Source organism: Amia ocellicauda, chromosome 18, assembly GCF_036373705.1.
Source record: "Amia ocellicauda isolate fAmiCal2 chromosome 18, fAmiCal2.hap1, whole genome shotgun sequence".
In the NCBI taxonomy this organism is placed as follows: domain Eukaryota; kingdom Metazoa; phylum Chordata; class Actinopteri; order Amiiformes; family Amiidae; genus Amia; species Amia ocellicauda.
In genome coordinates, this window is record NC_089867.1 from 17,337,370 (window position 1) to 17,350,420 (window position 13,051).

The 13,051-nt window shown below is 46.9% G+C and overlaps 1 protein-coding gene across 2 annotated transcripts in view; it reads right to left on the reverse strand.

Moving 5' to 3' along the window:
* Positions 1-858: 858 nt before the first annotated feature.
* Positions 859-13,051, reverse strand: part of samd11 (sterile alpha motif domain containing 11) — an 84,751-nt gene continuing 72,558 nt past the window's right edge. For both annotated transcript variants that reach the window (XM_066691476.1, XM_066691475.1), the window contains exons 8-13: positions 9,146-9,261; positions 8,045-8,123; positions 5,976-6,706; positions 4,085-4,209; positions 3,111-3,221; positions 859-2,555 (exon numbers count right to left, since the gene is read on the reverse strand). In XM_066691476.1, the coding sequence (XP_066547573.1) occupies positions 2,316-2,555; positions 3,111-3,221; positions 4,085-4,209; positions 5,976-6,706; positions 8,045-8,123; positions 9,146-9,261 (1,402 nt within the window). In that variant the 3' untranslated portion in view covers positions 859-2,315. The remainder of the gene's footprint in view (positions 2,556-3,110; positions 3,222-4,084; positions 4,210-5,975; positions 6,707-8,044; positions 8,124-9,145; positions 9,262-13,051) is intronic.

Here is a 13,051-nt window from a genome sequence, read left to right on the forward strand (position 1 = left end):
CTGTCCTTGCCTGGGGACAGTCAGAGCAGGGCTGCTGGAGGGGTTACAGCGGGGCGGGGGGTGGAGACCGCTCCAGGCTTTGCCTGAAGCAATCGTCTGCCGGGGGCCCGAGGTAGTCAACTGCCAGCGCCCCACCAGCCCCCACCACCTCTACCCAGGTGGTGTAGGGAACAGGCTGCGCTGTCGCCCCTGCTTCCAACCCTCCCACACATGCCCTACCTCCTCCTGCTCTCGCTGCATCCTTCACTTGCTGAGAGCAGTTGACTCCGACTCCGACTCCTACCCACCACCCCCCCCACCACCCCCCCCTAACCGCCGGGAGCCGCCGAGCCGTGTCGCCACATGGTGCTGCCTGGGAGTCCCACTTCCTTGAATGTTGAGGCCGCTTCTCCCTTCCAGAATGAAGAACTGTGGGACTGCGTTCGGAATGAGGTGTCAGGGCTAGCAAACTGGCGCCGCAGGTCAGTGGAGTGTATATTCCGACACACAAACAAATACAGCTTTGCAGTGTTTTAGTTATGATGTACAAAAAAACACCAGAAAGGTGTACAGATATTGTGAGCACTGACTTTTTTCTTTGAGGTACACAAACATTGTAAACTTGTTTTTTGGTAAACGTGTTTAACCCCCAGCAGCCCCTGTACAGTTGTAAAGTTATTCTGTGGGCAATGCATACATATGCCTAGAGCCCCTTCTGCCACAGCTTAATTGAATCAGATTTTCATTGGGGGGGGTGTGATGGTGTGTGTATGTGTGTGTGGTGAAAGTGAGTTTTAATGAGGAAATCTAATTTAACACACAGAAAAAGTAAACTATCTCTGTATTGACATATTTCAAGTGTTTGAATGGTTAGTGAAATTAGGCAAAACGTCAGTGACAAATGTACCGACCCTTTTAATTTTAAAGTATTCACACATTTCCCAAAATATTCCCCAAACAAATTTTGCATAAAGAGCTTTGTGCCTCACATCTCCTCGTAACAAGTTTTATTATTATTTTTTTTAAGGTTGATCTTTGGCATCCACTTCTGGGATGAATACATACTGTATAGTGTCAACCTACAATGAAAATGTTATAAATATTTTTTTGTTTGTTTTATTTATTTGCTATAAAGCAGCATTTGAGGTGGGGCTTCATTATTACAATAGAAATACTTTATCAAACATAAACATCGGGGGGAAGAAAATAAAAACACGTACCACCCAAGTAAGCAAGTCATATTTTGTTCAAAAAAAAAAAAAAAAATGTAATACGTGCAACTATACATAACAAAAAGTACCACTTATGTAACGTTCAGAATATTTTTGTTTTTGTACATCACTGCACAAGTAGGTTTGGTGTCTCTTCCCACAGTAGTAAATGTGATCGTACAAAGATATCAGTCAGGAAAAAGATATCCACAGCTGTGATCCATAGTATAACTGTGCTGTATCAATAACCTCTGTGATGAGGCACTTCTTGTGTCCTGTATATAGGCCCAGTAAAAAAAAAAAAAAAAAAAAACACAAAAAACCCACAAGCGCCAAGGTTGGTAGGCTGTTGGCCTGGAACTGGGGTGGTGTCTCTATTTCTGTCTTTTCTGTCCTGGGAAATAGGATCACCCCACTCCCACTGTCCGTTCAGCAAGAACACGGCCCAGAGTTCACACAGCCTTGGACAACCCTGGCTTTCCGTACCAGTCTGACGTAAGCGTGGATCTCATCCTCACTTCTTTGGTATTGATCCTTGGAATGCATAGTTGCCAAAAATTCAAGTTCCTTTTTGTCCTTTATTTTATTTTATTCCCCCCCCTTCTCAGAGGCGTTTTACCTTGGGATGGGATGAATTAATCAGATGGGGAGAGAGAGAGTTAAAAAAATAAAATAAATCTCATCCAAGACCCCCCCCTTCGTTTTAATTTTTATAAGTGCCTGAAAGCAATTCACACAAGCAAGTGCTCAGTTCATCCCAGGAAAGAAATGTTTCCTTTAGCTTCTGTCTGCATGACAGAGAAGAATTTACTTTTTTTTTTTTTGGCAAGCTGTTAAAGACCAGCTGTCTGCTCTCTCTCTCCCACTTCCTGTCTCTGTGCCCACCCCCTTATTTCAGTGATCTTTGGGTTCCACACTTCTACAGCCTTGGAGAAATCTTGAAGGTGACATAACATTAAAAAAAAAAAAAAAAAGAAAAAGTCCAAACAAAGCGATGTCAAGGTTAGCCGAGAGGGATGCAGCGACTCCCTCTCCCCTCCTCTCTTATCCTGTTTCTCTCTCTGGCAGAAGTTAAAAGCTGTGTGTGTGTGTGTGTGTGTGTTTTTTCGTTTCCTTATTCTGTATTTAAGATGGTGGTTTTGTGGTGTCGCCGATTCCCACTGAGGATGAGTTTCCGTTCTCCTGCTTGGGTGAGATGCGGCTGGCGGGGGGGGCGCTGTAGGGAGAGGAGACGCTGCCGGAGGACGGGGGCCGGTTCTCCACAGGGGGGGGATCTCGGTCGGGGGGGCGCAGAGCAGATGGCTGCAGCGGGAATGCCAGGGGAAAGCTCGTCATGTACAGCACTCGGCCAATCCGCCTGGCGACCTGCAGAGACCAAACCAGGGTTAGAACAGCGCGAGAGATGGACGAGACAGGGCGGCCGCGCGCGGCGGTGCCGTACCAGACAGTACAGTACTGTCGGAGAGAAGGCGGGTTCTCTCCTTTCGAGCGTAGCTGCCCCCCTTTCTACTCGCCCTTCAGCATGCGTCCCGTAATTAAAACAGGTGTGCGCAGTAATTAGCTGGCACTGTCTGACCCCCACAGTCCAAATCCAGATGCTTAATGTGCAGGTAGGGAAAGGGATGGCCCATGACCCAAGCGTTGAGGCTCCTCTTTCATTTTTATGCTGTCTGTGAAAAATAGCGTATAATTTTCCTAATACTGTCTGTCCTTTTTGAAAGGTACATTACTTTGACATCTTTTCACTAGCAGTTTTCTTGTAACAGGATGACCAATTCAAATATTTGTCATGTCCCCCCCCCCTCCCCGTAACACCAATAAAGGACAGTTGGATTTGTGTTTAAATGCAAGCGTGTGAGGAATGTGCCCCGTGGGTGGGCTGTGCTCAGCGCTCCCTGTCTGTGCCACATTGGGCCGTACCTGTGAGCGGACCTTCAGGGCTGGGCCCAGTTTTAGGCCCATGTTGTTCAACAGGTGATCTTCTGTCAGGAGGGGCAGAGTCTCTCCGTCGATCGCCTGCTCCCTGAACACCTGGCAAACCACAAGCAGGTGCAACCATTAGCACTAGTGGATACCTTTCACCTCACTTCTATATTATAACCATCATCAGCCTCTGTTCATTTGTACTTTTGTATTAGCAACTTAAATTGGGTGGGGGCGGGGGTGTTAATGTGAGTCAATTTCCCTGTCTGGTCTTCTCCCCGTGTTGTCTGATTAGTCCAGACATGCACACACATCTCCTGTCAGCAGCACATGTCTGTCAGGGGGCCGTGTCAGTGCCGAACTGTGCTCACTGCTCCACAGCCCCCACCCCGACTCTCTCGCCGTGGGTCTTTACTCAGCCCTCTTGTGGCAGTCCGGTCACACACTGCTAGTCACACGGGAACAATCCTGGTCAGCAGACGAGAACGGTAAATAAAATACTCCTGCTGGCTGGGCTTTCGGACATGGTGGGGGGGGTGTTTTCTGTCCATCCCATCAATAACAGGACCCTGACACTGAAGTGTATAAAGTTTTGAACAGCACGCCCGGGAGATCGATGCCTACACACGCCTAAAGTATGCTGGAGCCTCAAGGCTGAGTTATAATGGCTGAGACAAAATGGATCAGCCCTGTTTCATGAACACTACTATTAAATTATATGGATGACTTTCAAAAGGAGGGCAAGATTCCTTTCAACTACTATTGTGTGGGGATATCACATGCTCACATCTGTGTATATATATATAGTAGCTGCATATTCAACCTGGAAACTCTTAGGGGAGCGTGGCATATCTAATGTGAAACAGCACGGCAACCCAGAGGATCTGGGAGACGGCGAGTGTCTGTCCACGCCTGGCCACCCGTCTGTGTGTCTTTAACCCCCCCCACCTCCTCCAGCTCCCCCCGCTCACCTGTGTGTACTCAGTGCAGCCAGACAAGCTGCCTATGAAGCCGCAGACCTCGTCCACTGTCCACTTGCTGATGTCCTCCATGGGCCCGGCCTCCTCACCGTCCAGGAACAGACCTCCCATGGTGCCTGGGGGGGAGAGAAGGAAACATAAATCATTAGGAGCCCACGTAGACAGCAGGCCCACGAGCTGAACGTCTTCCTCTGTACCACACATCTACATTAATGACCCTCTATTAAAGGGTTCAGCAGGGGTCAACTCCTGGGCCTCTTCCTGTGGGAGGTCTCCAGGCTGCAGAGACCCCCGTAATGTGTTTCAGATGTGTAATGTTCCTCAGCTGCGAGAGGGCGAGGAGCGGAGAGCTGCGGCTGCCGCTGCCTCAGAGGACGGGACGCCGAGAGAAAAGAAAACCATGAGACGCCCAGACAGACTGTTTTTCCCATGTTCTGCACTGCTTACTGGATTTTATATAAGCTGCGGAAAATAGTGGTTTTAAAAACAATGGTTGTCATGTTAACTTTCTATATTTGAACACAGTCAAGATGTTGTGAAGGATGTTAGACAAAGTCTTGGAAAATAAGCACACATGCAAATGAGTGAAGATGGGGCTTGTTTGGTTGTTTTTTTCCCCTCTGCAACATCAAATTTGATGTTCTTTTTCTCTGGAGATACTGCTCTTAATTCTTTCTCCAGTTCTCATCTGTATGTTTAAAAATACATATATAGTACGTACAAAGACAACCCTTGAGGGGGAAAAAAACATTGCTGTGCCTTATTCTTTAAGCTGAGGTGTGACAAAACGCTCCCTTCACTAGCAGTTGTGGGTATGCAAATATATATATATTCTAAAAAATAAAAATAAAACATACATTTTTCATCAATTGTGATGTTCTGTTTAATAGCACTTCTCACACACGCATAGTTAAGGTCCCGCAGCAACAGCGAGCCGCGGTGAAGAGACAGTGGCACAGCGCAGTCTCGCAGTGGGCACAGGCGGTGGGGTTATGGTCTCACAGGACCTCAGTACAGTGGGAGGCATGGAGGTGAGGGCATTGGGCCTTCAAAAATTAGTTACTTTCTTATTGCCCGGAGGCGCCAACATTTAATTCTCTTAAGAACTCGGGCCAGACTCTCGAAAGAGGGAGACGATGGAGAACGCTTCCCGTTACAGAGAGGAACTTTTTTCAAGTTGTAAAAATAGGGTGCGATGTCAGGAAGGCAGAGCCCGTAACCCGAGCCCAGTTTGGAAAGCGAGTGGGACGCCGGACCGTCAAGTCACATTCAGTCCACACTGTCGTCTCTGACACTCTGACTCACTCACTGTCTGTCTGTAATTAAACCTCTTTAAAGCATCTCCAATATGTCAGACTGGACAGAAAACTGGAAAAAGTTGAGCACTGCCATAATGAGACCAGCACAAATGTTTTGACAGATTGTCATCTTCGCAGAGCACCATGGAAAAGGGCTATTTGTAGAATCAATCCTTAGCCAAGCTTTCTTTTCGTCTCTTCAGTACCATTATTTTTGGGGGTGTATTTTTTCTGTGGCAGTTTGGATTTACTGCCCAGCTGAAGACGTTATAGAAGAGAGGTTTATTAAAAAAGAATAATAGAATTATCCAATATAACTTTAACACAAAACTATTTATTTTTCAATGAATGCACAAGCTGACACAAACGCTTCATTTTAGAGTATGTCAGTTTAAACCAAGATAAGCACTAGCATGTTAGGATTAGCATTAGCATTTTTAGTGCCCTATTTATTTGTCTATTTATTTCAATGTTAGGTTTTCAACTCCGGCTGTAAAATGCTGCCCATCTTAACAACAGATGCTTGCCGTGCTCACTAAGTGTGCGAGGTTTCATTTACAAAAGACATGCGGCCAGGAGCTCACCTGTGTGGAAGTAGGGGCTGGCCGTGTAGGGGAATCCGAAGGGCAGAGGCTGCGGAGGCAGTGGGGGCACAATGCCAGGGGGCAGGTATTTGGCATCGCTCTTGTTGATACCCACGGTGAAGGGGTGGTGGCCTGGGGACTCTGCACCGGCGGAGACACAGGGGGCGCTCTGACGGCCAGACACCTCACTCAGATCCTTGCTGCCCTCGAGGGGCTTGGTGTTGGCACCATCCTTGCCCTGGCTGGGGTCAGAGCTCATCATGTGGTGTCCATCAGACTTGGGCATGACCTCGGCTCTGTCCTCTCCAACCTCAGCGTCACTCTCAGAGTCCTTCATCTCCTCGTCTTGCCCGCCGTCCATGCCCCCCTCCCGTGCCCGTGCCTCGCCCGGGTGGTCCTTGGCCTCGAGGGGGCACTGCAGGTCTCCGCGGGCCTGGCCCCCCTTCCGGGAGCTCTTCCGCGCGCTCTCCTTGGGCGGCGTTGCCCCCGGCGCTACCCCCTGGTGGTTGAGTGAGAGCAGCGGCGTGTTGTTGTGCCGCAAAACCAACATGGCGTTGCGGCGGGTGAGCTCCTCGCGCAGCGGGTGTCCCTCGGGAATGTCATGCAGGCTGCGCAGGGCTGGGTGGTCGGGTGGCAGGCCGGGTGGCAGCCCCAGGGGGTCTCCCAGGAGGCGCTGCCTATGGAGGTTCTCCAGCTCCTTCTGACGCAGCAGTTCTGCAGACATCTCCAGCCTGCAGGAGCAACACAGACAGACTCAGCACTGCTGCCGTCAGCATTATTCTCAGCACTGCTGCTATTATCACCACCAGCTTTAATGTTATTTCATAGTTATTTGTCTGATGCCTTTATCCAGGTTTGGCTGTAAGCACATGGGGGTCTGTGACCACCGCACTGAACTGCAAGGCTTTCCCACACCAGTGTGACCCTGTCCAGCCGCAGGCATCACAATTTGGGGCAGATATTATTCTGTTCTATTCTTGTTTTTGTTGTTGTTTTGTACCTTCTTATATAATCCCTACGTTAGTTGCACAGGGACCTATGCAGTGTAATAACACTAGTTTTTAACTAGTAACTTTTATTTTGAGAGAGAAGATAAGACACTGCAGCTGCTACTACAATACGGGCCAGTAGTTCTCAGATTAGGGCCTGATTTGGTGACAGCTGAGGCCCACCTTGCCAACGATGAGCTCATATGCAGAGCACACTGAATGTATAGATAGATAGATAGATAGATAGATAGATGGATATCTCTCTTTATCTATCTATATTATCATTCAGTCAGAACAAATCACTGTAGATATTGTACAAGAAAGGTAAAGCTGTGTTGCCAACTGGTGAGTGAGATGGCAGAAAATAAAACTTTCAACATAAATAAAAGCACTTGTGACTTGTTATTATTGAGAGGTCTTTACAGTACAGAGAGCTCGACTTCTGATGTGCGTTTGAAGGACCCACTGCGGAGGCCCTGCTGGGCCTGACCCCTGCAAACCCCATCAGCCAGCCTACAAAGGCAGATCAGGTGGTGAAAGCAGATAAGACCGGCACGGCTCAGATGCAATTCCCAAACTGAGCTGTAATGTGCCTGGACAAGGAGGACCATCTGATAGCAGATCAGACAGCAAATTACGTGCTGATAAAAGGTTACGTTTTAATTGCACGTCCTCAGCAAAGGGACATCTGAAGTCAATCTCTGCGTCTCGTTTGGGATTTCTCACGCTTTGGTTTTAATGAGATCTGTCCCGGCCGCCTATCTGATATCAGCCCGGGGATGAACACTGGGGTTAGGCCAGCAGTCAAGGACGGTGAAGCCAGGCTCTCACAGAACAGCGAAGAGTGGCTTTATTTTTAATATGCATAAGCCACTCTCGAGGGCCATTTTTATTTTCATTTTATTACCCTCCCTTCGTGGGAGGACGGGCAGTCACAGGATGGTTGACCACTTTCATCGCTTTTCCTCACACTGTTCACAAAGCAGGAATTATAATTGGCCGGCAAATGAAGAAAAAAAGCAAAAGGTGTCTTTGTTTTTGCTTCCTCCCCCTTGATTTCGAAGTTAACCCCCCACCTACCTTGCAAGATTCTGTTTCCTCAGCATCTCCTGCTGTCTGGCAAACATCTCCGCCTGAGCCGGCTGCAGGAAGCCATAGCCTGTGGGAAACAGAATCCACCTACAGTTAGTACGCCTTTGCTCGTCTTGCACCTTCGCTGTGTTCACTGCAACGTGTGGGTTCGTTTCTACAGTGAGGATGCTGCTGCCCTGTGAAGCTCTGGGCAGGTATACGGTTGTGATTGTTACAGGCACGTTAAGTCGTCTGTGGTAAAGGAGCCTGCTGAATCACATAACCTTAATAATACTGCAACCTGTCTATACAATATATACTGTACAGCACTGTATTGCACTGCACCTCAGGAAGCTACGCTGCAGTGGCTCAAAATCTGTTTAACCTTCCCTTGGATAGGATATTCATACACAGAGCTATAGACTTACCTGCAAATCACAAAAACATCAAACCTGTATCCTATCTCGGTTTAATTTATTGACAGATGCCACTTATATTTACAGATAAAACCTGTCAGCATATATATACATACATATATGTGTAGTGTGTGCATATTACAGTATTGTGTATATATTTAATCAGGTTTCATGTGTTTCAGCACGTTGTTTTCTGAGGGGACAGGGAACAGGGGAGCTGCATCTGTGTCATGTTCGAGAAACTGGTCACAAAAAAAACAAACTACAAACCTCAGTGAGATTTCAGTTTCCCTCCTTCAGAGTTTCCGTTAGACAATGTGGGTTAACTGAAGACCCCTGACCCCCCTCCCTCCCACAAATTGCTCACCCACACCTTTCCTAAATGTACATTTCCTGAACAGCCCTGTGACCGTTTTTACTTCAGAAGTTTAGCACTGTGGCTTTCACTCGTGGCAGTTGTACTTATTCATTTTCTTTCAAACATAAAATCTGTATTGAGAGGAAACAGCTGGGATATCTGGGCGTGGCATTTATCAGAGAATTCCTGTGGACCTTTTTTTTTTTTTGACAATTTTCCTGTCATCTGGCTGTTCTTTATTTTTCTTTTTGGTCTTGTGCTGGTCTTGCAAAGTGTGAGTGTGTGTGTGAGGGTGTGCTGGGAGGTCGGCGTCTGTTGGGGGGAGTCCGTACGTACCTGGCGCCTGACACAGTGCAGAGGGCATGCCTAGAAAGGGTGGCCGCAGGTGGGGTCCCAGGGCGATGTGTGGGGCGTTTTGTGGTGACAGCAGGGGTGGTGGATGGGTGATATCTCTGTGGGAACAGAAAACACAGACTTCCTGTAACATCCAGTGACATCACTAACAATTGCCCATACTGGCACACACCCCCTGAAATCACACAATGTGGGAAAACACAGTCCTGAGGAGAGACTCCACACCAGTGCCATCCCCTGTGTGACAACACTGTCAAACAGGCACAGACATGGGCTCTCCAGACACACACAGATGGGTAGACAGGAACGTATATACTATAAAGTGTATTTCTGAACATTTCAGCTACACACAGAGCATAGCTGAGTGTACAGTGCAAGTTGTTTATTCGTTTTCCTCCCGAACGCAGGCACTGAAAGTACAGCTACAGCTCCACGCAAACAGTTCGGAGCTGGGAATTCAGAAGAGAGGCTAAAGTTGTGGGCTGTCATTTGCCAGTAAGGGGAACAATGCAGGTCTGGCTTTTTCAGACTTTGCTAACGAATGAGGAAATGAGAGGCAGGAGACACGAGCACTAGGTGAGCGCGAGTGTGCTGGGGGCCGCGGCTGGGCCCCGTGTGTGCCTGTGCTGAGAGAGTGGATAATTGGGGGCAGTCCGAGGCAACGGCATCTAACCGCACCGTAAATATATCATTACTTTCGGAGGCTTAGTGGTCGGGGGACTGGCTTTGTATTCTACTCCAGATAAGGGAAATAACAACCAAAAAAACTGACGAAATCGATGTACTATGTAAATAAACAAATACATGAAAAACCAGTTAATAAAATGGCCAAATTGAAGAGTGCTCTGTCACTATCTGTCTCTGCTTTTGCGGCCCGTGCTTTTTGTTGTTGGATTCGCGTGCTCTCCAGAGGCCCGGCGCTCAGGCAGCTGCCCCGCGCCGTCCTGCCCATCAGTCTTGTCTTGCTCTGGCCGCTGGCTGTTTGTAGTCAGGCTTGTTTTGAGACCTCCGTCTCTCCCCCCACCTATAATGAGCACTGAGCACACAATGAGAGCTTGTCATATTCAGACAACTGGAAGAATGCCGCTCCCTGCGCCCATACAGCGAGCTGAAGGGCCTTCCTAATTAACACAGACCATTCTTCATTCCTTCTTTTCTGTCTTTTGTTCTTTCGTTCTTTTTTTCCCCCAATTTTCTCTTCTCCCCCCATCTCATATTTCTCCATGGTAAGCCCATTAAAAAAGTGGTGTCTTGCCGCCCTGGCGTAGACCTACAGTAAAAAAACTAAAATTTTCTTTCTTTCTTTTTTCCTTCCCCCCTCAAGAGGATTCTGTCCTTCCTTGCACAGCTGCCTGCCTCACAAGAGGATGGGGGGATGGATGGAGGAAGGGAGGGAGAGGGGTATTTAAAAAAAAAAAAAAGGATCCAAAATATGTGGTTTTATTCTCAGGGGTTCGTTTATAATTGCATTCATACCTCCTCTGCCATCAGCCCCCCGTTTCACACGCACACCCCCCCATTCCCATGAACAACAACCAGTGTCAGACTAGTTGAGTTAGGTGCTGCGATCGGGGGACATGGTTGACTAACAGGGCTGTCTGGATCCGGCTTTAAAGCCCTCTGCTGTACCTGCACTACAGAGCCCCCATCCCACTCGCTCTGTTGTCTCTCTGTGTTCACGGCTTACCGCATCTAAACAAAGTCAGACACTTCCCTGAGATGTTCGGGATAGCGCAGAGCACGGCGTGCGATTCATTTCTGTTCTGCTGCTGCAAGATGGAAGAAGTTTAAAAGAGCTTCGGGCTGGCAGAGAATAGAGAAACGAATGTTGACGAACATGTGAAAATAAGTTCAAAAATGGGGGGGTTCAAATCTAGAAGAAAAATCAGGAACTACAGCTGAATATAAAATATATACATGTACACAGACACATATATATATATATAGAAGGAAAGAAGGAATATGGATTATTTCATATATGCATTTCTCTATATATACACACATATAGAAATACATATACAAAATCTTTCATATTTCTTCTTTCCTTCTCGCTAATTGCACTCCCCCGCTCTGTAGGGTCTGCGCACAAGACAGTGAGAGAGAGAGACTGAGACAGAGAGGGAGACAAAAAAAAGCGGAGAGGAGACGAGAGGAAAAGAGAGCAGAGAGAAAATCATTGATCGATCCGTTGCTGTTGAAATGTTAATGCTAATCGTATAGCCGCTCCGCCAGCGCCTTGCACTTCAGTGGCAGCTCCAATTAATCTTGGGGAGCACAGCGCGTGACCTTCGGCTGGGAGCCGGGGCAGCAGCCAAGCGATGCTTATGTAATTACACTGTGAAGTGTGTAATCACCTGGCCTACTCCCTCAGGCCTCACAATTAGCCCAGGCCGCGGTCACCAGGGCTGCCAAGCGCCGCTCAGCCCCGGACAGCCTGCAGATGAATAACGCTCAATTAAAGCTGCATGACGGAGGCGAGGAGGCGTCCGTTCGATCGTAATTAGCTGTAATCATGGGGAGACGTGCCCGGCAGACGTGCTGTTAGTTTTATAGGGAGCAATTTAGGAATGAAGCAGCCATTAACCGTTTGCTTGCCTTGGCTGTGGGGCTCTGCCGGCCGGAGAAGACTGAATAATGACAATAATAGATGTGGTAAAAATAAAATAAAATGAAATAAAATCAATCCCCTGAGTACGATTTCTGCAGCCTGCTTCTAATCCTCGCCTCTCGTTGTCCCGTTTGTCATCAGCGTTTTTTTATGTGCAATATATGGTTGTAGATTGACCGGTATACACACACAGGGAAGCTAGATGTAAGTATGCACACATACTCGCTGTATGCAGTCACACAAAATACTACATTAACTTCTGTAAGACGATCCAAATTATATGTTATAAAGCTCATTTAAATAGGATTTTTGATAATTTGAAAATGATTTATATTTATTAATATCATATTAAAGTACTAATTCTTCTATATATATTTGCAGAGAACAGTTTCACAGCAAAAAATAAGCAACTTGCCAAAAATAAAGGCATACATATTTTCTAATTCAGTGAAGAATTAAGCAAATGTTTTACCATAAAAAGATTTGTAGTATTTGTTGGCTGGAAACTAAAAAAGCATTCAGATTTACTGTGCTTGTTAGTTGATAAATGAAATATTAAACTGGCTGGGACACTCAGCATGAAAAAAGGACTGTCTTCATTCTTTAACCAGAATGTGCTATTCAGCCTACAAATAAAAAAAGCTGTTTACTGTGTATATTAACTGCCAACACAATACAATTCAATACAATACATCACATCTAACTCTGCCTGTTGCTTAACTAAGCTTTGCCACTTTTTAAGGGACACTTTTCAAAATCCCGAGCCCAGCTGACAGGACTGTGGTTAATGGCAGAAGGCGGTGGGATTAAGACTGCCGCTCGACCGGAGGACATTTGCAAAGGGAGGCTTATACAAATGTATGAGGCTCTGTTCTGTAGACCACTGTCTGTTCAAACTACTTGCTCACATGCCAAACACATTAGGATTTGCCTTGCAGATTGTTAAATGTGATATGCCATTTAAGCCGAGACAAATGGCTTGCAAAGCTTTAAAAGTATTGATCCCTGTAATGATTTGTTTTTAACAATAAGCGCTAATGGCCTTCAGATAATCAATTATGAAAAATCAATGCGAGATTGCACTCCGGCTTGAAAAATGGACAGGGGGCTGCTCTGTTTAACCCCTTTTAGTCCAATTTTCTGACACAGCTTGATAAGGAACTACATTTCTGTCCTTTGGCAATGTCACGGAGGCAGCTGATGACCTGCAGCAGGGCAACAAAAGGGGGCATTCGGAAATCAGCAGAAAGAGCTTCAGCGAGCGTCCTGAATGCATCCGG